The 24,691-nt window shown below is 52.2% G+C and overlaps 1 protein-coding gene across 1 annotated transcript in view; it reads left to right on the top strand.

The window, feature by feature from the left end:
- Positions 1-24,691, top strand: part of SULF2 (sulfatase 2) — a 93,998-nt gene that overhangs the window by 29,842 nt on the left and 39,465 nt on the right. Inside the window, exon 3 of the mRNA XM_037044243.1 lies at positions 8,704-8,943. Coding sequence (XP_036900138.1) covers positions 8,704-8,943 — 240 coding nt within the window. The remainder of the gene's footprint in view (positions 1-8,703; positions 8,944-24,691) is intronic.

The raw sequence follows: 24,691 nt of genomic DNA, 5'->3' as shown, positions 1-24,691 counted from the left end.
TTATCTCAGGAAGGAGGGAGGCTAGTGTGGAACCGCCCTGGTGTTCAGCTTGCCAAGCACATCCCTGCAAGACTCTTTTTTCAGTTCAGCGGTACTCGGAAATCACTGAAATTCTGGAAGCTAAGTATATCGGGATTAAATTTGGCTTCATGTAAAAGAAAATACAAAATAGCTTAAACAAGATAGAATTTTGCTTCCCACCCAGGTAAAAAGTATTTGGAAGCTGGCAGTCCAAGGCAGGCACGGTGGCTTCAAGGTTATTAGAGACCCAAGCTCCTTCTCTATCTTTCTGTTCTACCATGCTTATTGCAAGGCTCCCATCTTCAAGGTCTCCTCGTGATTCAGAATGGCTGCCTATGCTCCATCTATCACAGCCTTATTCCAGACAGTTAAGAAGGAAGAAGCAGAAGGGCAAAAGGATGGACCTTTAAGGTCACTCCTTTTAAGGACCTTATCCCGGCCAATCCCATTCGAAACAGAGCTTATTTCCTTAGCCACACCATCTCAGCAAGAAAGGTGGGGCACATTCAGATTTGGGTTATTCGAGGTTTTTGTTGTTGCTAAGGTGCAAGCAAGTATAAGGAGATAGCTAGTGATGGTATGGCACCCACGGTGAGTTAGCAGCAGTGAGGTCATCCTCACCCAAGACCAAGAGGAACGAATGGTTCCTGGGCACTGGAGACAGAAAGGGCCACCCAGCAGGAGCTGTCAGCCTCTGGTGACACCACAGGGAAGGAGATGGAGGGATACGCACCCCATCCTCGGTTCACCTTTTGCTGTTCTACCAGGCCCCAACACTGGCCAAACCCAGCCCGAAGCCAAAGAGTTGAGCGGCCTGTGGCCGCAGCTCCCCGTGGTCAGCGCCCTGGGCTGGGGAGCTGGGCAGAGGGAGACTCCGGAGGCCAGGGAGGACCGCTTCCACGTGTGGCTATGAGAGAGTCTGGGAAATGTGGTCTCCTGGCCAAGTGCCTTGAGATCAAAATCAGGATGTGCTGAGAAGAAGGGGAAACATACTGGTGGGCGACCCAGGGCCTTCGCCACAGCGGAAACCAAGAGCAAGGGGCCCGGTGAGGGGCAGCGCCTCCAGCAGGGGCAGCGCAGCTGTGCGATGGACACTACGCTGTCAGAAGGAGTTGTGCGTATGGAAACTGGGGGAGGAGCCGAAGGAAAAGTGGGAGAGCCCTGTGGCCGCAAGGACAGCCAGCGGGACCTGGGGGTGAGCAAGAGGAGCTGGAGGCGAGGGCAGAGGGGAGAAAGACAGTGCAAAGTCACTGAAACATTCTCAGCAGGTCAGGTGTTTCTTCCTGACTCATGCTTCCATCCAGGGTGGAAAGGGGGTGGCCGGGGGACAAGAGCGGGGTCAGGGAGACCAGTTGTCCAGGTGGGAGAGGACAGGGGCGCTGCAGAGGGAACAGGGTGAGTGGCGGATGGAGCAGGTTCTGTTTTGAAGGTCTGGCAGGCAGAGCTCGCGATGGATTGTGAGTGGGAGGGGGTGAAGGAGACTCAAGGATGACTCCTAGGTTGTTGGCTGAGCTGGTGGGCAGATGGCAGTGGCATTTACAGAGATGGGAGACCGGGGGAGGAGGAACGGGTGTTCGGGCTGACGACAGACAGCAGGCTGCTTTGCCAGCGTCACCCACCAGGCCAGGGGCTAGGCGACTGGCTGGCTGTGTGTAGCCCACCCTGAAAAGTGGGCAAAACGTGCTGGCGGAATAAAAGGCCTCCACCGAAGGAAGTGTGTTGGAGAATTACAAGTGAAAGGAGCATTTCTGGGTGAAGCTCCTCGGAGAGGAAATGACCGATGATTGCGGGGTGCCGTTGATCAGGAGGGTGACCCGCCCTTTGTCGGGGTCCCTCTGCCACCTCCCCTCCTTGGAGAAAGACCGGAACAGAATTTTCTCCCTGAAGCTTCTGCCGCCAAAGCCAGCAGAAGGCAGAAGAGGAGAAGTTAACTTCACGACCTGACAGCCCAGTGCTCATTAATGAAATTCCAGTACTGCCTCTTCGACGTCCGCTTGATTCATTTGGGTTTAGGAACCATTTTCAAGCCTTGGCTTTTCATAGCTGAAAAGAGAAATCACGCCTGACTCTGTTTTAGAACGTCAGGAATCCGAACGGTGTCCCCCTGGTCCCCCATTCGAGGAACTTTCGTTGGGGAGCCGGGTCCCAGGGGCTGCCAACAGACAGTTGGCAGTTGCTAGGGGAACAGTGGTGTCCTTCTGCCCAGATGCAGCCTTGGGTTGCTGCTGTGTGTCACTCAGGCCCTCCTATCACCCTCCTGCTAGGGACAGGGCTCTTCTGTTGGGGTGTGGCAGCCGTGAAAGAGGTGTCCCGTGGACAGGCAGCTCACAGTCTGGCCCAGTGACATTGTGGGCATTCCAGGGGCACTCGAGGACCAGGAGAGGGCTGCCCGTGCATTCCAGCCTGGAGGGTGGACACCAGTAGCTGGAAGACAGTGTGGGACACAGGCACTTTCCCATCTGTGGCCGGCGCTCAGGGACCTCCACCCCCGACCTGTCTAGGTCAAGGTTCAGTTCCAGCCTTTGCCCAGACCCACAGTCTCTCTCCCTGCTCCTCCTCTTAAAACACGTCTGTGTGGGTCCCCGGGCCACAGTAACGGTCACTTTGTGGATTTACTTAGCCGGGTCCTTCAGCTGGACTAGAGTCAGCTAAGGATTGCAAACTCCGAACCTACGGGGCCAGGCAGGTGTTGCAAATGAGGGAAGGGGGCACAGTGGGGACCAAGGAGAACCTGGCGGGGCCCTCCTTAGAGCCAGCCTGTGCTTACACTCGCCTGCTGGCCCATCAAGGCCAAGTCCTTGTGATTTTTTTCAAGCAAAGCCTGAAAGCTGGATTGACGTGAAATCTCCCCATTAAAAATACAAAATTAGCAATTAACTCAAAATTTTGAACACTTCCAAGCAGATCTAAAAATCAAACACCTGTGCAGACCAGCTTCTGTCCGGAGGCACACTCAGTGTGTGAGTGTGTATTACACTATAATTGGGGGCTGCAGGAATTAAAAACTGTAAAAGCTGGCATACGTGAAGTGCCTCCTGTATGCCAAGTGTTAAACGAAAGGCTTCACCTATTTATTTCCCAGTCAGGACTCTGCCTCAGTCCAGGTGAGAGGCACCTGTGCTTTGCCACAGATTTAAGTCAAGATCCAAATTTTTTTTTCTGCACCACCCACCCTCACTCCTTTTCCACCCAGGGCCTGGCGTCTCAGACTCTGATTATTTACATGTAATTTTAAGAAAACAAACAGGGGAAGGCATCATCTCCTCAGTTACTCAGCCAAACCAGAGCCCCTGTGCCATCACGGGTGGGGGCCACAGGAGTCCATGGTGGGGGGGCCGGCTGCAGGGTGCACCTGCTCCCAGCTGGCACAGGTGTTTAGGGCAAAAAGAGGATATTAGCCCCTTAAGTCCCAGGAATGACCAAGATTGGGTCACGTGTTGAATCCGGAAAGCCCCGGGCACCTGCTGAGTCCCCGTGGGTGGCGATTGCTCCGACCCAGACCCCCAGAGGAGCAGCTGAACTCGGCGTCCCCTAAAATGCCCAGGTAATTCACGAGGTCAGGGAACGGGGCCACAAAGGCTGATTTTACTCCTTGCAAACTCACTTTGGTGAACATCCAAAAATAGACCATTAGCCCATCAAATCCAGAATTTCACATAGCTACTTAGGTTGAGATTCAAGTTCATTTTTTTAAAGTCGCTTACAGCAAAATATATATATAAAAAAAATAATAGCACAGGCGGTGAGTGAGGAAGCCCCTGAAAGGCAATCAGTGAGGGAGGGGGAGGCAAATGGGTGTCATGGGGGAAACGCCACGTTCCTGGCAGGTGAGTGGTTTGGCCACCGAAACTGAAGTGCCATTGACAGGGTCGGGGTGGGGCTCCCCAGGCCCGTTAGAGTCACAGAGCGGTGTTGGGGTGACTGCACCCCTGGCCCAGCGAGGTAGGAAGGTTTGATCATGGAAAACAGCGGGTCTGTTTTTGTCTGCCTGTCCCAGGTTTATGTTGGACAGAATGCGTTTGGGTTGGCCGGCTCAGCTTTGTTGAAAATAGCAAAACCCGGCCTTTTTATTTCTGTGTGGGCCCGTCTTCCAGGCCCCTCCCTCCCACCGGAGCCACTCGCCTGCATCAGGGCTGTGCCAGGCCAGCAGGCTCGCTCTCATGTGTTCAAGTTCCAGAGGAGGCTTTCCAGAGCCTCATCGCCGTGGCAGTTGTAATAAAGCAGGTGACCGTCCTCAAGGGGAGACCTAACATGCAGTGGTGCTTACGCACAGATGCCACTGTCATCTCACTCACGGCGTTGTGGGACTATGCTTTCGTAGTACACCGACACCACTCTCTCTCCGCTGGCTTCTTCGGGGAGGGGGCGGGGAGCGTGCACCGAGCAGGCACGCACCGGCGGCGACCAGTCAAGGGCAGCCGATCGCTGCTTTCCTCTGAAATTAGTGGGGTGGCGCCGTGAGCACTTGGAGACCCCCGTTTTGCTCAGGTTACAAATAAGGAACAGCTCTGCAGGCTGTGTGCTTTTTGCCAACACAGCGCTCGGGGCCGCTCACTGCAGGTGAATGTTCTCCACTGTCCGTGAGCAGGGTAGGGCGGGTCAGGCAGGTGGTGGCCTCTCCACTGTCCAGGAGCAGGGCCGGGCGGTTCGGACAGGTGGCCAGCTCTGTCCTTCCTGCAGTCACTGCAGACCCAGAGGGGCGGGGATCTCATCGCCTCCTTTGTCTTCATCCTTTGCACAGAGCAGCCAGAAGGTTGATTCTGCCTGGACTGGCCTGGATTCATTTCTTCACAGAGTATTTATTGAGCACCTACTGTACACCTGGCACTGTTCCAGGCCGGGGCTGCGAGGCACAGTCGGTAACAGCAGCTCTTGTGGGCCCGTCCTCTGGGGCAGCGGCAGAATGACAAGCAAGCGCAATAAGTAAAAATGCACAAGTGCATTGTGTGTGAGGTAATGCACCAGAGCTGAGCATGTAAAACAAGGAAGATGATATGAAATATCCGGGCGGGACTGGGGAGTAAAATGTAGATGTGGTGGGCAGGGAAGGCCTCGCTGAGGACTTCGGAGTGAAGGCGAGAGAGAGGGTGAGAGCCCAGGCTCTGAGGAGCTGGGGGAAGGAGTCCCAGGGAAGGGACACAGCATGGTGGGCAAAGGCTCTGAGGTGGGAGTGAGCCTGGCTGTGGAACAGGCAGGGAGCAGGGCTGGATCCTGCCAGGCCTGTGGACAAGCACAAGGACTTCGTTCTTGAGTGAGTGGGAGCCTTGGAGGGTGCTGAAGGGAGGAGTTACAACACCAAGGCCTTCAGGGACTGACCAGGTAATGTGGATGCATGAAGTTGGTGTGAGACTATAAGGAATACTGGGGAGTGTGGCCAACTAGAGAACGCATGATCTGTTTAGTGCTACTTAAAGTCAGATTTTTTAAATCCACTGCATAAAACACACCTACACACATACCTACATCCAGACACAAACCAACTCGGGCTCCTGAGTTATATGGAAATCCAAAGAGTAAGATAATTTTTTGGTTATTTTAGCAGATCTCTGTTAAGCCCCCACTACGTGTTGGGCACTATCCTAGGCTTAGGAATATGGGTGAACAAAGTAGCCTGAATCTCTGCCCTTGTGGAGCTGTTCCAGTGGAAGCGACAGGCAGCAAGCAAACAAGTGAACTAGGAGTGGCTTTGGGGCCTCTGGGCAGCAACTGCCCCGAGGAGAAGGGGGGCAGGAAAGGGAGTGAGGAGGGCTGGGGGCTGGAGAAGGTGTCCCCGAGATGCCTGACATTTGGTCACTAACCTGAAGGCGTCCAGGAGGGAGCACCCCCCTGGTGGAGGGCACCACTCAGGCAAACCGCGTAAGGTGAGAATGTAGCTGGCATTCAAGCTTGGGACCTCAAGGGCATGACCTTGACCTTGATATCTTGGTTTGTGGTGGCAGGAACTGATTGGCCAGCAGAAGTCTGTGTGGGGTCTCCAGGGGCCAGGTCCCCAAGAGTGACCTTAGGCTGATGAGGCCCCAGGGTTCTGCCAGACCAAGACTGGGACCCTGAGACCCTGCCACACTCCATCAGGTTCCAGCGAGGTAGCACCTGCTGGTTGAGGGAAGCCTCAAAACACCCACCACCTGCATCCCCTCCAGAGGGAGACCACACCCGGTGGAAAGCAGGGACCCTTGGGGACTTCTTACGGGAGCCTGTGACCTTGATACAGATGTTCACACAGCCGCAGGGCCTGACAATTCCTGTTCAAACACAAAGCCTGGTCTTTCCTCTACCCACCGGGGGCAACCTTGGCCAAGGGGCTCAGGAAACACAGGGGGCTCCAGGAGGGCGTCCCTTATAAAACCACCTCTGTGCTGGGCTCGGAAGGCTTTGCTGTTTTCTTCAGTCGTTCAGTGGCTTTTTACAAAGCATCAATTACATAGTCCCAGGGGTGGGGACGTAGACAGCACAGGATCACCTGGAACTCTCAAACCAGAGGAGAGGCAGCTCCTAAACAAGCAAACCAGTCGAAAAGACCATTTCCGAAGGAGACAAATACTAAGGAACCACACACTGGTGTGATAGGAAGAAAGCGGGGTGGGGGTTCCTTCAGAGGGTGAGGTGGTACCCTCTCATTGTTAAGATCTGAACAAGGGGCCAAGCCAGCCAAAGTGAAATCTCAGAAAGAGCCCCAAGCAGCGGCAATGGCAAGTGCAAAGGCCCCGGGGTAGGGGCGAGCTTGGAGCATTTAAGAAACAAGGAGGCCAGTGTCAGCCAACTGAGCAAGGGGGACGGAGGAGATGAGGTCAGAGAAACACGGGAAGAGGGTTGACAGGGAAGGGAAGGGCTTAGAGAGTCTTCCAGGCCACAGGGGGAATTGGGTGTTTTTTGTGAGTGCAGTGGGGAGCTACTGGGTGGTTTTAAGTGTGAAGAGGTGGGATCTGGGTATGCCTCGGGGAAGCTCCAGCTCTGTGTCCCTCTGTGTCCCTCTGTGTTTGGCAGAGAGATGGGATAAAGAGCTACGTAAACCTCCTCTTCATTCTTGGGCTTCAAGGACAGGGTGCTGGGGGCCTGATGGGGCATTTCCGGGTCACCAGAGGACCCTGGTGGTTGGGATCTGCCACTCCCCGGTGAGAGCCTCAGACGCCTGGCAGAAGCCATGGCGCTTTCCCCTGGCTGTCTGAACAAATCGCCACAAACGGGGTGGCTTAAAACAGCAGAAACTGACTCTCACCGTTCTGGAGAGGGAGGAGCAACAGGAGGGTGGGCGGGGCGTCTGCACTTCCGAAGGCTCAAGGGGAGAGTCCTTCCCGCTCCTTCGGCCTCTGGGGGCTGCACGCTCTCCTTGGCTTGTAGCTGTGTCCCTCTCATCCCTGCCTCCATCTTCACATGGCCATTCCCTCTGTGTCCACGTGTCTCCTTCTTCTGTCTCTTAGAAGGACACTTGACACTGGATTGAGGGCCCACCCGGGTCATCCAGAGCGATCTCACCTCAAGACCCTTCGGTGTATTCACAAAGACCCTTTTCCCAAATTAGGTCACAGTCACAGATGTCTGGGCTTACAACAAGGACGTACCCTCGGAGGGTGGGCCGTCATTCACCCCTACGGACCGCGGGGGCTGCCAGGAAAGGGGAGAGAGCTGAGGATGGTCACAGAAGGAAGATCCCACCGTTTCCGTTATCACCGCGTGTTTGGGTGCCAGCCGTAATGCGTGCGCTCATCACACGCTGACTGAGCACCTGCCGTCTGCCACGCCCCACAGGGGCGGTGAGGACGAGCAGTGGGCCCGGCGCAGTCTCCGCCCTCCTGGGGCACAGCCGTGCGTGGGAAGCACCTGTCCACAGCGGGGCATCCACACCCATTTGTGTCCTCCCCACGTGCCCTGCTCTGCTGCAGCCTCCTGGAGAAGCAAAACCCGGCGTGAAGGAAACCTCTGTACCTGGTGGCATGTAATTAAGCCCCAATAACATGTGCCTTACATGGGGCGGGAGCTCCGGGCAGTTAGAAACCAGAGTGATCCCTGGTTCCTGCCCCAGAGGGCAGCTAGAAGGGGTGCGCATCGACGGGCCAGGTAGATCTGGGGGCAGGTGGGAAGGGGCTTCCACGCCAGAGGAGCATGGGGACAGGGGCGAGTGCCGTTCGTGGCTGCTGTGGGCATTTCGGCTGAGGAGTCACAGAGGGGGGCCTGGCGGTTGGCGTGACCAGATCTTGAAAACAGCGAACAATTCTTGGGCAGGTTCCAAAGAAAACAAAGTGTAATCTTCCCTCGGTTTACATAACAGTTGCTTCCAAAGTATATATAGAGACTTATATTTATATCCGGGTATATTAATATTCTGCAAAAAAATCTTCTGTTTATAATGCAGCTTCATTCTAGACTCAGGTCACTTAATAGACGGGATTTCACCTACACCCCATGGACACCCAGTTCAACTGGGGGCCCAGGGTGCTCCCTCGTGGTGAAGGCCCATCCCCCAGTGCCTTGCTGACCACTGCCCACAGATGCCAGTAGTACCCCCCCCCCCCCCCCGTCTGTCCCGGGAGATTTCCAAACTGTGTGCCCCTCCCCAGAAATGGCGGTGCCACCGGTGCAGAGCCGCTCAGCCAGGCGCCCGTTCCTCATTGCTCCGTGCCTCCCGCGGCGCACGAGGTGGGGTCTGCCTGCCGCCTCTCACCCCCGCCCCCGCTCTGGTTGCAGGCTCCATGCAGGTGATGAACAAGACGCGGCGCATCATGGAGCAGGGCGGGGCGCACTTCATCAACGCCTTCGTGACCACGCCCATGTGCTGCCCCTCGCGGTCCTCCATCCTCACCGGGAAGTACGTGCACAACCACAACACCTACACCAACAACGAGAACTGCTCCTCGCCCTCCTGGCAGGCGCAGCACGAGAGCCGCACCTTCGCCGTGTACCTCAACAGCACGGGCTACCGCACAGGTGAGGGAAGCCGCGCGGCCGCTGGTGGACGGCCCGGGCAGTGGCCGTGGTGACCCGCCCGGTGTTGCGCGGGTCCTGCAGGGTCACCCTGGATGACTTTGGGTAGTGCGCCGACAACTTTTTTTTTTAATCTCAAAGTTGTGCGTTTATTTCTATATGCGTTAGAAAAATACGGATTGATTTGCCTACTACAGTCATGGTAGAAAGTGGCGTTTTCAGAGGAATTCGAGTTAAAAAAGGTAAAAAGGGAATCCATTTAAAATATGAAATACAGCGCAGAGAGAGGCCAGAAGTCCCCTGCACAAGTTTGTGTTCCCTGTGAATGATGTCATTGAAGCCATCGGGGACTGATTCAGTGGCTTGAGACCATTAGCAGGCAAGGAGGGTCCAGAAGACACAGGGATGGGGAACTGTGATGAGACGGATGTGGAGGATGGAGAGGGCCATAGGTGGGGATTGCGCGGCCACCGTGGAGTGGCCCAGACATTGACGTGGCGACGACTGTGTGTCCTCACTTGGCTGTCTGCCCTACCTACCCAGTCTGGCGCCTTGGGCGAGAGTGAGCCAGGTCTGTGTTCCTTGGCAAAGGCACTTGGGTAGGTTCTGGAGACTCAGCTCCCAGGCTGGTTGCCCAAAGCAAAGGCACAATTACAATCACTCAGCCTCTGACACCCTTGCACAATCCTCTAAACTCAATTAATTTGGTTTGCTTTAATTAAAAATAAATAAGCACTCCCGCCTTGGCTCAGGAGCCAAGGCAGTTGTGGAATCAGATACTGCGGCTTGGATGTTGCAACTCCAGGAAGTGTGTCCCGCTGACCAAGTACCTTGGGGGTGGGCGTGTCACGAGGAAAGGACTGATGCCTCACTCAGCTCCAGTCACAGCTGGAGCTGTGTGGCTTCCCTCGGTGACAGGGTGTGGCCGTGAGCCTGGGGAGGGGAGCAAGGTGGCGACGGGAGACTTCTTGCCAACTCACTCCACCGCCCATGTCACCCAGAACGTGAGTCCTACAGAGAGTACTGGGAAGGCCTCCATCCCGAACACAGGGTTGCGTTGGCCCTGGGTCTCTGCAGAGAACTATATGTCATAGTTCACCAAGGACCACCGTACAGGTGGCTATGGGGACCTGGATGTAGATGCAGAAGGCAGGGTGGAGGGAGATGGCGGGCTGCCGCAGACCCGAGGGCACCAATTGCAAGGGGCATCTGCCCCTCAAGTCCAGGTACAGCAAGGCCCTCGAAAAACATCTCTTTGTTCAATGTCATTTCGTGACAATGTTGGTGAGAGGCTGTGAGAACTTAACTCTTGTTTCTATCAATTAGCCTGTGGTAAGACTGGTTTCAGGATACGTCATTTCCCTTCAGGTTGCAGACCCTATCAACGGGGATAAGTGAGGACTGATTGTAATTAGAGCCGTGGGTGCTAAGGGTGGCCAACCTTCAGCTATTTCTACTCTGAGCTTTTTGCTGAAATAGGCTGATTTCAGAAATGTTGGCAAAACTCAGTGTTAACGGTGGGCCAAACAAAACGCCCGCAGGCCAAGAGCGGCCCACGGGCCCTCTCTGCAACCTCTGGCCAAAAGGCCTGTGTGGGGACCTTTAGCTTTGGATGCCAAAGAGTAGTGGGGACCCTAAGAGAGTTCACGTCCACTCCCCTCATCTGAAGGCCAGGACGTCGTCGGCAACCCAGAAAACCGGTTCACCCAGAGTCATTAAAATGAGGCGCTTTTGGCTTCTTCAAAACGGAAACAAGACGGGGGGGGGGGGTGGTTCAAAGGGATGGGCATCGCATCCATCAGATTAGAAGGAAACACATCCCGCCGTGTGGGGGAGTTCGTGGGGGGAATCGTGCAGCTGGTGCGAGGAAGGGACCATCTCTCAGGAGCACGCTTCAAAATCGGTTTCTTATTCTTGAACTTACACAAGCCCCCGAAGAGCTGTTTCCCTGAAGAGCGGCTTTCGTCAGGCTCTGCCTAATTATCATAGCCTCGGTGAAGACTGGGAACCTAATGTCACTGCAAGTTTCTATGCACGGAACACTTGTGTTTTGTAAAACTATTGCTCGGAGTTTTATTTGTTATGTTGAGAAGGCCCCTGTATACCAGGAACTATAAGGAACCCCATTCAAACCTGACTCTCAGAACTGAGGATCCTGAAAAACGTTCTTACGTGGAACTGGTATACGCCCAGTGGTTAACTAACAAGAGCTGTAGGTACCCTGTGTCCTTTTCCGTGTTGCCCTGGCAGCTGGGAAGCTCGTGTTGGAGTTTTACGGTAAGTCGCTGCTTAAAGTGAAAACATTGTAAAGTTACCACCACCTAATCTTAGTTATGTCGGTCACGGCTATTTGATTTTGGAAATGACAAGGACACTATAATAAATTCAAAATCCCTCTTCAGTTAATTTGGTTTTTGTGACTCACATTAGAAAACAGAACGTTTTAGTCCCCCCGCCAAAGCCAGTGGTTATCTGTTCCTGCCGGGCCTCAGACTCGTTAAACCCTGCATTCTGGTGCAGGGCAGCTGGTGGAGTTGGACTTGAGCTTGGGCATGAGACTCCCAGGATGGCGACCTTTATTGGAAGTCTATGCTGCTTGCTGAGGGGAGGGGGGGGCGCTACCCCACTCAGACTCATGAATCGATCAGAGACTCAGCCAGTTTCTTTTTATTGAGATATAATTGACATTCTGTCAGTTTCAGGCGTGCAACATAATGGTTCGATATTTGTGGATGTTGCAAAATGATCACCACAGTGATTGGTTAGCATCTCTCTCCGGGGATGTTTACGGACTGTGTGTGATGAGGACTGTTCAGATCTACTCTCAGTCTCCAAACACGCAGAACAACAGCATTAACTGTGGTCACTGTGCTGTCCCGTGCTTCCCCACGGTTTGTATATTTCAGCCCCCTTCGCCCATTTCATGTACCCCTAAACCCCTGCCTTTCAGCGACCACCAGTCTGATCTCTGCATCTATGAGCTTAATTTTGTTTTCAGATTCTACATATAAGTGATATCACATGGAAGTTGTCTTTCCCTGTGTGGCTTATTTCACACAGCATATTCCCTCAAGTTCCATCAATGTTGCCTCCAATGGCAGGGTTTTCTCTTTTTTATGGCTGAATAATATTCCATCGTGCATGTGTGTGTCTTTATCCATTCATCCACGGGTGGACACAGGTTGTTTGTTTATCTCGGGTAAATAATGCTGCAGTGAACACAGGGGTGCATGTATATTTTTCAGGTCGTGTGTTCCTTTTCTTTGGATAACTACCCAAAAGGGGAATTGCTGGATCACATGGGGGTACGATTTTTAAATTTTTGAGGACGCTCCATAGATTTCTGTTTTTCCACAGTGGCTGCACCAATCTATAGTCCCGTGAACAGGACACGAGGGTTCCCTGAACGCCAGGTTCCCCGCGGTGCTTGTCGCTGCCTGTCTTGTTGATGGCCGTTTTAACAGGTGTGGGGTGACATCTCACTGCGGTTTCGCGTGACCCTGATGATTAGTGGCACTGAGCGTCTCTTTGTGCACCTGTTGGCCATCTGTAGCTGTTTTTCAGGAAAATGTCTGTTCAGATCCCCTGCTCGTTTTTATAATCAGAATGTTCGCTTTTTTGCTGTTGAGCTGTGTGAGTTCTTTGAAGGTTTTGGAAATTAACCCCTGATCATACACATGATTTGCAAATCTCTCCTCCCATTCAGTAGGCTGCCTTTTCACTTTGTTGATGGTCCTCTTGACCGCGCAGAAACCTTTCAGTTTGATGGAGTCCCGTCTGTTTTTGCTTCTGTGATCTTTCCTTTTAGCGAGAAGTCCCGGAAGAAATCATCATGAAGGCTGATGTCTAGTTATGGTTTCAGGTTTTATGTTCAAGTTATTAGTCCATTTTGAGTTATATATGGTGTAAGACAGTGGTCTGGTCTCATTATTTTGCATGTGGCTGTCCAGTTTTCCTACCACCATTTATTAAAAAGACTGTCCTTTCCCCATTATATATTCCTGGCTCCTTTATCGTAAATTAATTGAACATTTGTGCCTGGCCCTCTGTTCTGTTCCATTGACCTAAGTGTTTTTATGCCAACAACATACTGTTTTGATTACTGTAGCTTTGTGACATAGTTTGAAATCAGGTGGCATGATGCTTCCAACTGTGTTCTTCTTTCTCAAGATCACTTTGGCCATTCAAGGTTTTTTGTGGTTGCATACAAATTTTAGGATTGTTNTCCTACCACCATTTATTAAAAAGACTGTCCTTTCCCCATTATATATTCCTGGCTCCTTTATCATAAATTAATTGAACATTTGTGCCTGGCCCCCTGTTCTGTTCCATTGACCTAAGTGTTTTTATGCCAACAGCATACTGTTTTGATTACTGTAGCTTTGTGACATAGTTTGAAATCAGGTGGCATGATGCTTCCAACTGTGTTCTTCTTTCTCAAGATCACTTTGGCCATTCAAGGTTTTTTGTGGTTGCATACAAATTTTAGGATTGTTTGTTCTAGTTCTGTGAAAAATGACATTGGAATTTTGATAGGGATTGCATTGAATCTGTGCGATCCCTTAAGGTAGTGTGCGCATTTTAACAATACTAATTCTTCCAATCCATGAGCACATGAAAATACTTTGCCATTTATTTGTGGCTCCTTCGGTTTCTTTCATCAGTGCCTTACCATTTTCCCAGCAGAGGTCTTTCCCCTCCTCGGTTAGATTCATTCCTCAGTATTTTATTCTCTCTGAGATAGTAGTAAATGGGATTGCTTTCTTAATTTCTCTTCCTAATTATCTGCTATTCATGTATAGAAACACAGTGGATTTTTGCACATCGATTTTGCATCCGGCGACCTTACCCAAGTCATTTATTAGTTCTGAGAGTCTTCTGGTAGAGCCTGAATAGCCACTCTTTAAGGTTTCCCGTGTAGATTATGATAGCTGCAAACAGTGACAGTTTTACTTCTTTTTTTTTTTATTTGGATGCCTCTTATTTCTCCCGCTTGCCTAATTCCCCTGGCTAGGACTTTTAATGCAGTGTTGAATAAAAGTGGTAAGCATGAGCACCCTTGTCTTATTTCAGGTCTTAGAGGAAACGCCTTCCCCGTGGGGTTTGGTGTTCACTTCGAGCTTTTCATGGATGGTCCTTCTTATTACTGATTGGTTCAGTCCTAAGTTGTTTAGCGTCCACATGCTCCCGAATATTCCAGTTTTCTTGTCATCGATTTTTAATTCCCTGCCATTGTGGTCAGCAAAGGCGTTCAATATGATTTCCATTTTCTTAAATCTGTTAAGACCCTTTTTGTGACCTAACATACAATCTGTCCTGGAGACCGTACTGTGTGCACTTGAGAAGAACATGTGTTCCGTTGCTTGTGGATGATAAAGTCAGTGAGTGTCTATTAAATCCCATCTGCTATAATGCATTGTTTAAGGCTGATGTTTCCTTATTGATTTCCTGTCCAGACGATCTACCCATGGATGAAGATGGGGTATTACTGTATTGTATGTCTTTCCCTTTACGTCTATTCATATTTGCTTTATATATTTAGGTGCTCCTAAAAATTTTTAGGTTGTTTTAAAGTTTTTATTTATTTTTAGAGAAGGGAAGAGAGGGCAAGAAACATCAATGTGTGGTTGCCCATTCTAGGGACTGGCCCACAACCCAGGCTTGTGCCCTGACTGGGAATCAAACCAGTGATGCTTTGGTTCACAGTCCAACACTCAATCCACTGAGCCACACCAGCCAGGGCAGACGCTCCTAAATTGATCAGAGACTCAGCTTCTTTCTATTTCTCCTTATTTCCCATGGATGAGAAATAAGTCAAATGAATGCACATGACTGCAAAGGAGCCTGGGGAATGTAGTCTTTTTTTCTGGGTGGCCATTTGCCCAGCTAAAAATTCTTTTACTGTGGGAGAAGAAAATGAATACTGAGGGAGAATTAAAGGCACAACCTCAGTAACAGTTCTCAGGGATTTGTGTACGTCACACCGTTTTGAATACAGGACGTCCACATGAACCGTGGAAGACCGGAACCGGGAAAATCTCCCTTAAGTAGGCCAACTGTCGATCAATATTTCATGTTAATAGTTTTCTAATGTCTTTAGTTGGGTATTTTTGTTTTGAAAAAAACTACGAAAATTTGAAAAAAAGCCTTACTTTATGTAACATCTAACAGTCTTCAACAAAGGTCAGGTTATAATTGTCACTAACAGGTTGATTACTTAAACAAATTGATGAAGTGTCCGTTGGGGGTGGGGTGTAACTTGTCCAACAAATTTAAACGATAGCGTAACATGGTCTTCTCGGCCTTCAGCTCACACAGCAGGATCGTGAAGAGTCATTTCCGCAGAACGATTCCTCAGATTTGATCCTTTTCCCCGGGCCTCTCTCAGTCCTTTGACATCTGAATCTTCCCTCCCGAAGTGCTTGTTACCTCGCCGTCATTTTCAGTGGTCTCTCCGTTCATTATCTCACAGCCCAGATTATTGTGTGTCAGTGGATTTGCTGGGGCTTCAAGCTGTCCTTCCGCATCGCTTTAATTAATTTCACAGAACTGTGCGTCTTTCACGAGATTTGTGATTTTATCTTGCGGTGATCTTGCTTTGTGCTATGTTTGCAATAGAGATTGACCGAGAGTGAGCGGGGAGCTTCTGAGTGTGAGCTGGATAAATACCAGTTTGTTCATGGATATTTCTGTGTGTCGGCTTCCTGTAAACTTGGGGGCTTGGATCTCGAACGTAACAACCCTTGAAAGGATAGATTGCACGCTTGGTTTTTACAAAATGTGCACAGTGGCCGTCATTTAGCACATTTACGCTGCCCTGACGGTGCTCATGTGCACACGAGGCAAAGTTGTATAGTGTCCTTGGAATGAGCTGCCTCTTTGCAGAGTCGTTGAGAGCAAGAGTTCTGCCCGGCTGCGAGGACAGGCTCCAACACTTACTAGTCAAATGAATTTGGACAAGTTCAAATTTCTTTTCTTTCATTTCTTCGTCTTGGTTACCTCTTCAAAGGATAACAGTGTTCCTTAGCTCATAGGGCTTTGTGAGGATTAAGTATGTTAAGACAGTGACGCATAGTAAACACTTAAGTGTTAGCAGTGGTGACAGTGACCGTTTGCGTGGGTAGCACAGCATCACACGGCCCACCCCAGACTCGTGTTGCAACAATGCACAGAACGTTGCTCGGACAGCGTGGGAGCAAGTGGTGCACATGGGTTAGCATGTGGCAGCGTGTGCTCAGCCTCTCTGGGAATCAGCGAAATGCAAACTAAGCCAACCATGAACTGTCCCATTTCGCCCGTTACCATAGCGAATATGCAGGGGTCCTGCACACTAAATGGGGGGGCGTGGGAAAGCAGGAAGTCAAGTTGGGCGTGCACACTGGCACCTCCACTTCGAAGAGCAACTTGGCAGCTCCTAGCGAAGCTGAAAATGTACAGACCCTTCCATTCAGCATCCTCTCCGGCTCTTGCCCCTCCGTCCTGAGGAGGTGCTGTGTGAGTTCTGTTTGCGCAAGGAGAGGACGCTTCCTGGTGACTTCATGGCCAACAGATGGTCTGCAAGTCCACGTCCCAGAAACCCCAACTCCAAGCAGTGTCAACGAGATACTGAATTTTTTGCTCCCCACCTGAAAAGGCAGAGGCAGGTCTTGAGGTCCACCAGTATCACCATCTTATCACAAAAGCCTGCGGTCTCATCTCAAGACAATGGCTCGTGCTTCCAGTTGCTAGGTGCCTCTTCCCGGGATGCCGAAGTAGGGAGATGTTTTTTGCTTGGACCACAGTGCACCGCCTGAAGCAGTCGCCCTGGAGAGTGGATGGGGGAGTCAGTTAGCTTGGCCTCCATCACCTGTTCCTGGAATAGCCGTGGAGTCAGTGTCCCCCCCGGCAGCGGGACCCCCGCGTGGAAATGGAGGGCTGTTGGGGAGGATAGGAGGAAAAGCGTACTGCGGCGGCGTCACGAATTTCCACCGCACTGCTGTTGGTAAAATAATGAATGGATAAATAAGTAATAGAAACTCCGTCTTTTCCAGCCTTTCTGGCAAGGCAGACAGGAAAGCCCATTTTATTCTGATCAGGGTGATGCTCTTTCGTCCACACTGCCTATGGAACCTGGCAATTCTGAGCTCGTTCCTCCACCCACCGCCTGCCATCTGGTGCAGACTTTTGTGGAGACGGGAGCATTGTTGGGGAGCCTTCTTCCGGGGTGCGCCGGGGGCCAAGGGAGCCTGCCCCCTGTCACACACCCAGACTGTACCGGGGCTCCCTGTTGGAGTTGTTTTCAGATTCGTCCCCCACTACGTACCCCGATTATTTTCACTCTTCTCCTCACACAGTGCTGGGGAGGGAGGTCAGCGGGGGACCTGCGCTACTTGGCTGCCGGCCTTGGAGAGCCACCCGTGGGGTGTTAGGGACGGCTGGGACACCCTGCCACCCCCTCTCACAGGAGGGCAGAATGGCTTCGGCCGGGCACTCGGGCATTCACTGCTGGCGTGTGAAGGCAGGTGTGCATGCGTGACATGTTTTTTCCCCAAAGCGGTTTCAGGGCCGCACAGACATGAGGGCTGGTGCCCAGCGAGCATCTTCCCTTGACCCCTCCTCTCTTCAGATCTGCCCCGCCCCTGCCCTGACCTCCACACACCCGCATCCAGCTGCCTCCCTGACACCTCCCCTTGGACATCTGCCCAGCATTTCACACCTGTAGAGCTGTGGGGTCCAAAATGCCTCCCTTATCCTGTCCTTCCCTCCCCTCCCTCCCCAGGTGCCCCTCACCATCTTCCCCTTGGCGGCTCCAATGATACAGTCATTCAGGCCAAACCCTGAATGTCACTCTTCATTATTTTTTCTTCTTTTTGTGTTCCCCATTCGATCCATCTGCAGANCTCGGGCATTCACTGCTGGCGTGTGAAGGCAGGTGTGCATGCGTGACATGTTTTTTCCCCAAAGCGGTTTCAGAGCCGCAGAGACATGAGGGCTGGTGCCCAGCGAGCGTCTTCCCTTGACCCCTCCTCTCTTCAGATCTGCCCCGCCCCCCTGCCCTGACCTCCACACACCAGCATCCAGCTGCCTCCCTGACACCTCCCCTTGGACATCTGCCCAGCATTTCACACCTGTAGAGCTGTCGGGTCCAAAATGCCTCCCTTATCCTGTCCCTCCCTCCCCTCCCTCCCCAGGTGCCCCTCACCATCTTCCCCTTGGCGGCTCCAATGATACAGTCATTCAGGCCAAACCCTGAATGTCACTCTTCATTATTTTTTCTTCTTTTTGCGTTCCCCATTCGATCCATCTGCAGAACCCATCAGCTCTCCCTCCACGATATTCCAGAACCCGCTCCGCCCCATCACCTCTCTCCTGGCCTGCCCCTTCTTCTCCGTCTCGGCCTCCCTGTATCCCACCCAAAAGAGGGATCCCTTTCGCTCTTTATTCCCCCGCCCCGGCTTTATTTCCCTTCGGAGCCCTTGTCAACACTTAACATATATTTGTTGTCCGACCTCCCAAGTTAAATTCTTTCCCTGGTCTCCTTCCCTGTTCCCCGCCCCGGTTTCCGCTTCATCCGTCCCTCTGGCCCTTTCGACCACTGACTAGTTACTTTGCCATTTATCTGGTTGGTTGTCTCGCTTGTAAAGGGTCGGCTCCATGGAAGCGGGGCCGTCTAGTCTGTCCTCTCCAGTGTCCCTGTGTCCAGAAGGCGGCCTGCCTAGAGACGGTGCTCAGTGAGCCTTCGCCAGGGTGTGTGGCTGAATCTGCGTGTTCCAGGGCCAGCAGCCCCCTGCCTTCCCCCATCTCTTCTAGGCCCCTTTCTCCTCTCCTATTTCTCTTCCCCCAACCCCCGCCCCCGCCACCTTGGCCTCTCCTTTTTCTCCTTGGCCCCTCGGGACACACAGAGAAGAAAGGGCTTCGCTTCTTCCGGGGCCCCTCCCCTGGGCCCCTGGTGCAGCTGTCCTGCCTTCACAATGGCGGCCTTCTCTCCGCTTGGCCTTTCTCCTGCCTTTGCTCCCCACTCCCTTCCTCTCCCCTCCGGTGCCCAAGCATGGGCGCTCGCATGCACACACACACACACACACACACACACGGGCACACACACCCATGCAGCTGCCTCCTTCCCTCTCCAGCTGCCCCTCTGCCTGCCCCCTCTCTGGCGGGTGGGTGTCACAGCAGACTGTCTTCATTCACCCCATGCAGGGGGCCCACCTCAAGTAGTAGGGGACTGGCGCTGTCCCTTTCTCCAAGACCTTCACCTTTTTTAAAAAATAAATTATTCTTATTTTTTATTTAATTCTTGTTCAAGTATAGTTTTCTGTCTTATATTCCCATCCCTGTCCCCCCACCAGTGCTCCCCACCTCCCTCCCATTTCCGCCCCCACCTTAGTTATTGTCCATGTGTCCTTTATACTTGTTCATGTGAGTCCATCCCCTTTTCCCCTGTGATTCTCTCCCCTCTGGTCCCTGTCAGCCTGTTCTGTATTTCAGTGTCTTTGGTCATATTTTGCTTGCTTGTTTGTTTTGTTGTTTAGATTCCTGTTAACGGTGAGATCATATGGTATTTGTCTTTCACCGCCTGGCTTATTTCGCTCAGCATAATGCTTTCCAGTTCCATCCATGATGTTGCAAAGGGTAGGAGCTCCTTCTTCCTTTCTGCAGCATAGAATTCCATTGTGTAAATGTACCATAGCTTTTTGATCCAGCAAGACCTTCACCTTTTGAAACAAGTAAAACATCAGCGGGGGAGTGTAGAGAATTAGGCTCCGCTTCTAACTCTTTTGTTACCTTAGCTGAGACCTGCGCCCCTCTGGGCCTCAGTTTCCCCATCTGTGCAACAGAATTGCTACATGAATTCACCCAATGCCCTGGATGTGATGTCACCCTGAGGGTCATGTGACCTGTGCCCCCAAACTCGGGAGGAGGGTTCCCTGGGGCCATGATGGGAAAGGCCCCTTGGAAAGAGGAATAGGGTGCTCGCGCGTCTCAGCTTTTCAAAGACCGGGTGTGAGGCTGACAGCCTGACAGCTCGAGGTTCCTAGTTGTGCACGGCAGCACTTCAGAACGCTCCGCCCCAACCCCTGAGCCGGGAGCACATCTCCTGGGGCCGCCATCACCGAGGTCCACCAGCCGGGCAGCTGGACACAACAGGAGTATCTTCTCCCACAGTTCTGGAGTCCGGAAGCCCCAAATCAAGGGGCATCAGGGCCACACCCCCTCTGAAGGCTCTCAGGGCGAACCCTTCGTCACCTCTGCTAGCTCCGGGTGGCCCCTGTCAGTCCTCGGCGTGCTCTGGCCTTCGGCCGCCCTCCCCCAGTCTCTGCCGTCATCTCTGCAGGGACTGCCTCCTGTGCGTCCCTGCCCTCCACATGGTCTTCTTCCATCTGCGTGCCCTGAACTAATGTCCCTCTTTTTACAAGGACATCAGTCCCTGGACAAGAGTCTACCTTGGTCCAGTATAACCTCATTCTAATTTGGTGACATCTACAAAAAACCTGTTCCCAAATAAAGTCTCCTGTGCAAGTACCAGGGTTTGAACGTGCACGTACATTTTCAGGGCTGCAATTCCACCCCCTCCCGCTGGGCTCTTCCACACACACCACCTTATTTAAGGCTCACGAAGGCGCGTGAACCTCTGTGAAAGCTGCTGCATCTTGTGGTTGAGCTGGAGCAAACACGCCCTCCCCCTCCCCACTGCCCCAGGTGGGCGAGCAGGGACTGGCAGAAAACCAGCGCCCAGCCTTCCCCACCCGCTCGGGCCCTGGGCCCCGAGCAGCGTGGCCTCAAGGCGTGTCAGCTCCATGCTTTGGTTCCACTCAAACCTTAGTGACTGTGGAAATCAAAATAAAAGTGAGAGGCAGGACACTTGTGTGGGAAGGCTGTGTAAACCCTACCCGCCAAGCTGCAGGTGGCTTTGGAGTTTGCAGAATGAGTGTGATTTGTCACACTCACGCCCCCGTATCAGTTTTGACCCCCCCCCCCACCCAATGTCCCAGAAGGGCTTAGACCAGAGCTGCAGGGCGAAACACCATAGCCACCGGGAGCTTTTTAACTTCAATGTAAAGTATATCAGTTTTAAGATTCTATTTCTCAGTTGTACTGGCCACATTGCAAGTACCCCTGGGCACACTGGGGTGCCGGATTGAACGGCACGGAGAGAGAATGTTTCTGTTGTGGCAGGAAGTTCTGTTGGACGGCCCTGGAGTAGCATGTAATGCAAGCAAGATCTTCTTGGAAGGAGGCACACAAACCTTTGAGAACATAATGGTGGTATAAACAATAATAAAAAATGCAGCTTATTACCGAGCATTTACCACACCCAGACCTTGTGCCCAGGGCTCACACAAGCCTAGGAGGTGACTGCCGCCCCCTCTTTATTCCTGTGTCATCTCTCAGGCCCCGAGCGCGGGCACCTAGGTTTTTACCTGCCTCTCCAAGTCCTTTTACCTGCCTTCCCTGCAGTCCACCCTGTGACTGTGTCGTGGGTCCGGGCTTCAGATCAGGTACGCGCCGCCCAGACGCCCATGGGCCCCATCTGTCCACAGACAGGGCCTTATCCTCTGAGTGTCCAGCACATCCCTGCCTTGGCCAGCAGGGCATGACCAGCGCACACTGTGGGCCCTTTCAGAGTCCACCTGAGCTGTCCTGGAGAGAGCGGAGTAGCAGGAGAAAGGGTTCTCAGCGAAGGAGGGGAAACCGGGCGCCCCATGTATCCCTCTCCGCAAGGCTGAGGAGGGGTCAGCTCTCTGCCCTGTGTGTGGGAGCCCCGTCCATCCAGGGAACCCAGTGCACAAAGGGATAGGGGGTGTCAGGGAGCAGAGCTGGATGTGCCTATTGGGTGATGACCGGGCCCAGAGTTGCCAGATCTTCTGATTTGTCAAAAGTGCGATATCCAGTGTTTTATGTAAAATTGCCTGGTTTTCAAATGTGGGCTCTTTGCTCTACTTTTGAAGAATAAATAAAAATACCAGTCAGGCCCAAAGCAAACGCACCTGTGGGATGGACGCAGCCCACAGGCCACAGGTTTGCACACTCTTTTCTAACCTGGCGGTTGTCAAGGGAGCACACCGCCCCCTAGGGGTTAAAGTCTATGAAGGCATTTCTGGTGGTTACTAAGATTGGAGGGTGCTACTGGCTCCCTGGGAGCAAGGACTTGAGCTTTGCTGTCCTGCTCTGCGCTGAGGGCCCCGTGCATTCCACACGGCCTCAGGGTTTCCTTACCAGATCATCATATGAGCGGATTACTTCATGCTGTCTGAACCTTGACCCTATGTCCAGTTTACATGAACACCAAAGGTTTTAATACGGCCTGAGTTTTCCAGGGAAGTAAGTGATAAGGAAATGTAGAAAATATTATATTTGAATACAAAACTTTCCCAGGAGTTACTGCCTATCGCTGAGAACCCGTTATTGATGGCCCCACTGCCCGAAGCATTTGAACTGCAGATGCTGCCGGCCCACCCGGTCTGTGCTCGGCGCGGCCTCACTCACCGAGAATCCACATCCCAGTGACGACACCCGATTGCCCCATCATGTCCCCTGGATGGATGTGTTCGGGGGTTCCCACTGAAATTTGTCTTTATTATAAATTGCCTTCCTTTTATTTTTCTTACAGATTGCAGCTAGGGCATTGTATTGATTTTTTGGAAATGATGTGCGTAGGTAGCGTTCGTCACCTATAAATTTCCTTTCAGGAAAATAAGGGAGCGTTGCACCGCATTTGTCATAGAAATGGGACATCCGTCTGATGGCGTTGAGAACAGCTCCTTGAAGGATCGGCTTAGTGTCTCGTTCCTCCAAGGCGATAATTAAATATCCATCAATTGATGGCCTCCTGCGGCCTTGTTCTAAGGGTCTGTGGTGGGTTCTCTTCCCGTCCTCTGTCCCATCCTTCTGGGGGGGTAAAAAACATGCTTTAATTTTTTTTGATCCTCACCTGAGAATATATTTATTGACTTGAGAGAGACAACAGGGAGGGAGAGAAAGAAACATCAGTGGGTCGCTCCTCGGCCAGAGATCCAGCTGCAACCTTTTGATGCACCAGACAGCACCTCAACCCGAGCGACCCAGCCAGCGCCAAAACCGCACGTTCAAGGGGCAAAAAGATTTTCAGATACAGCTCATCTCCATCTTGACTCAGCAGGTGATAAAACCTGTCACTAGGGCTGGGGGAGCCGTCAGGCCTCCCCAACACTAATCAAGTTTCCAGGAAATAGAGGGACCCTGGTGCCCATTTGCTGGAGCTGAGTGACCCTCCCAAGGAGTGGGTGGCTAGCATTTAATCAGAGGCCCGAGCAGCCCGCCCTCTGTGCCTCCGACAGACAGATGGCTTATAAAGCCCAGGGTTAAGCCTCAGGGTTATCCTCAGCCCAGCCTTCCTCAGCAGCAGTGACCTTGCCCAAAACAGGCAGACGGAACACAGGAGTTTGTGACGGGACATGGCGAGCTGCAGCCCTCAGCCTTCCCGCTGGTCGTTGGCCTGTCCCTGCATCTCCCCCAGGCAGTTAGCCGTTCCTCCTCTTCCGCCCAGCCTCCAGAGGAAGCTTTGAAAAGTGGAAATCTGCCCATGCCATCCCCTGTTTACAACCCCCACTGCAGCCCACTTCTCTTAGGATAAACTCCTACATTCCTGCCATGGCTGCCAAGACCTTGCGCAGCCTCGGCCTGGCTGTGCATCTCCGGCCTCTCTCCATTCCTTTCTAACAGCGCCTCTTTGCTGCTCCTCCAACATTCCAAGCCCATACCTGCCCCAGGGCCTTTGCACCTGTGGTTGCCTCTGCCTTCAGCACCGCTCACATAGCTTTTTGAGTCACCGTTCACCTTCCGTCTCTAACATCCCTTCTGCATGAGTTAGCTCTCCCCACTCCCTGTCAGCCCAGACCGTGCTTCTGTTTCTTGTTCCTCAGAGAACTTATCAAACCCTTGATACTATCTTGGATGTCTTGAACTTACTTCTTGCCTGTTCTGTTCACTCTGTCTCAAGATCCAGGAGCAGTACCTGGCAGGTATTGGGTACTCAGTACCCAATATTTGAACGAATGGGTGACCCTTAGGCCTTAGGCTTGAAGTAAGCAGAAAATGAGAACAAAGTGGAATTTGGATTACTATCTCACTTTCCTAGCATTAAATACTACAATTGAAATTAGTTCAGGCAAATTTAGCTGAGTCCCAATACTCAAGCATTGTCATTGGAACCCTGTCCTTCTGCTCGTTGAATATTCCTCCATTTGGGTTGGCTTTCTTCTTACGACGGTTCTCCTTTGTGATGGTCACATCATCCCCATGGGTCCCATCTGGTCATTGTCACTGAACCTGGCTGAAAAAGAAGGTCTCTTCCCAGTGCTCCGGCAAAAGTCTCAGAGGAAACTTTCACTGGTTCAGCTAGGATCATGTGTCTATCCATTACCCAATCACTACCCAATCACAAAAGCCAAGGGGCACCCTGATTGGTCAGGCCCAGGTCATATGCCTCACACAGTATCTAGGGGACAGAGACAACCTCACCTAAATAGGTAAGACTGAGAGAGAGAGGAAGAGTTGGTTCCCCCAGAAGACAGACTTTCTGGGAGACCAGAGAATGGATGCTGAGCCACAAAATGAAACAGATGTCTACTACAGAAACCCAACCCAGCTCCCCTTCAGGGGACAAGTGTGAGGAGGGCATTTCTCCCAGCCTCCACCTTCCTCCTACAGGCGTCTGTTCAGCAAGATTCCCTCTCTGGCTTCCAGAACTTTCCACAGCATTGATTTATCACTTTGTACAGCGATTTGCATT

Source organism: Sturnira hondurensis, unplaced genomic scaffold (genome assembly GCF_014824575.4).
Source record: "Sturnira hondurensis isolate 20B ecotype Veracruz unplaced genomic scaffold, ASM1482457v3 Scaffold0004136, whole genome shotgun sequence".
Classification (NCBI taxonomy): Eukaryota; Metazoa; Chordata; class Mammalia; order Chiroptera; family Phyllostomidae; genus Sturnira; species Sturnira hondurensis.
Note: the sequence above shows the minus strand (reverse complement) of the source record. Positions and strands in the feature narration are given on the sequence as shown.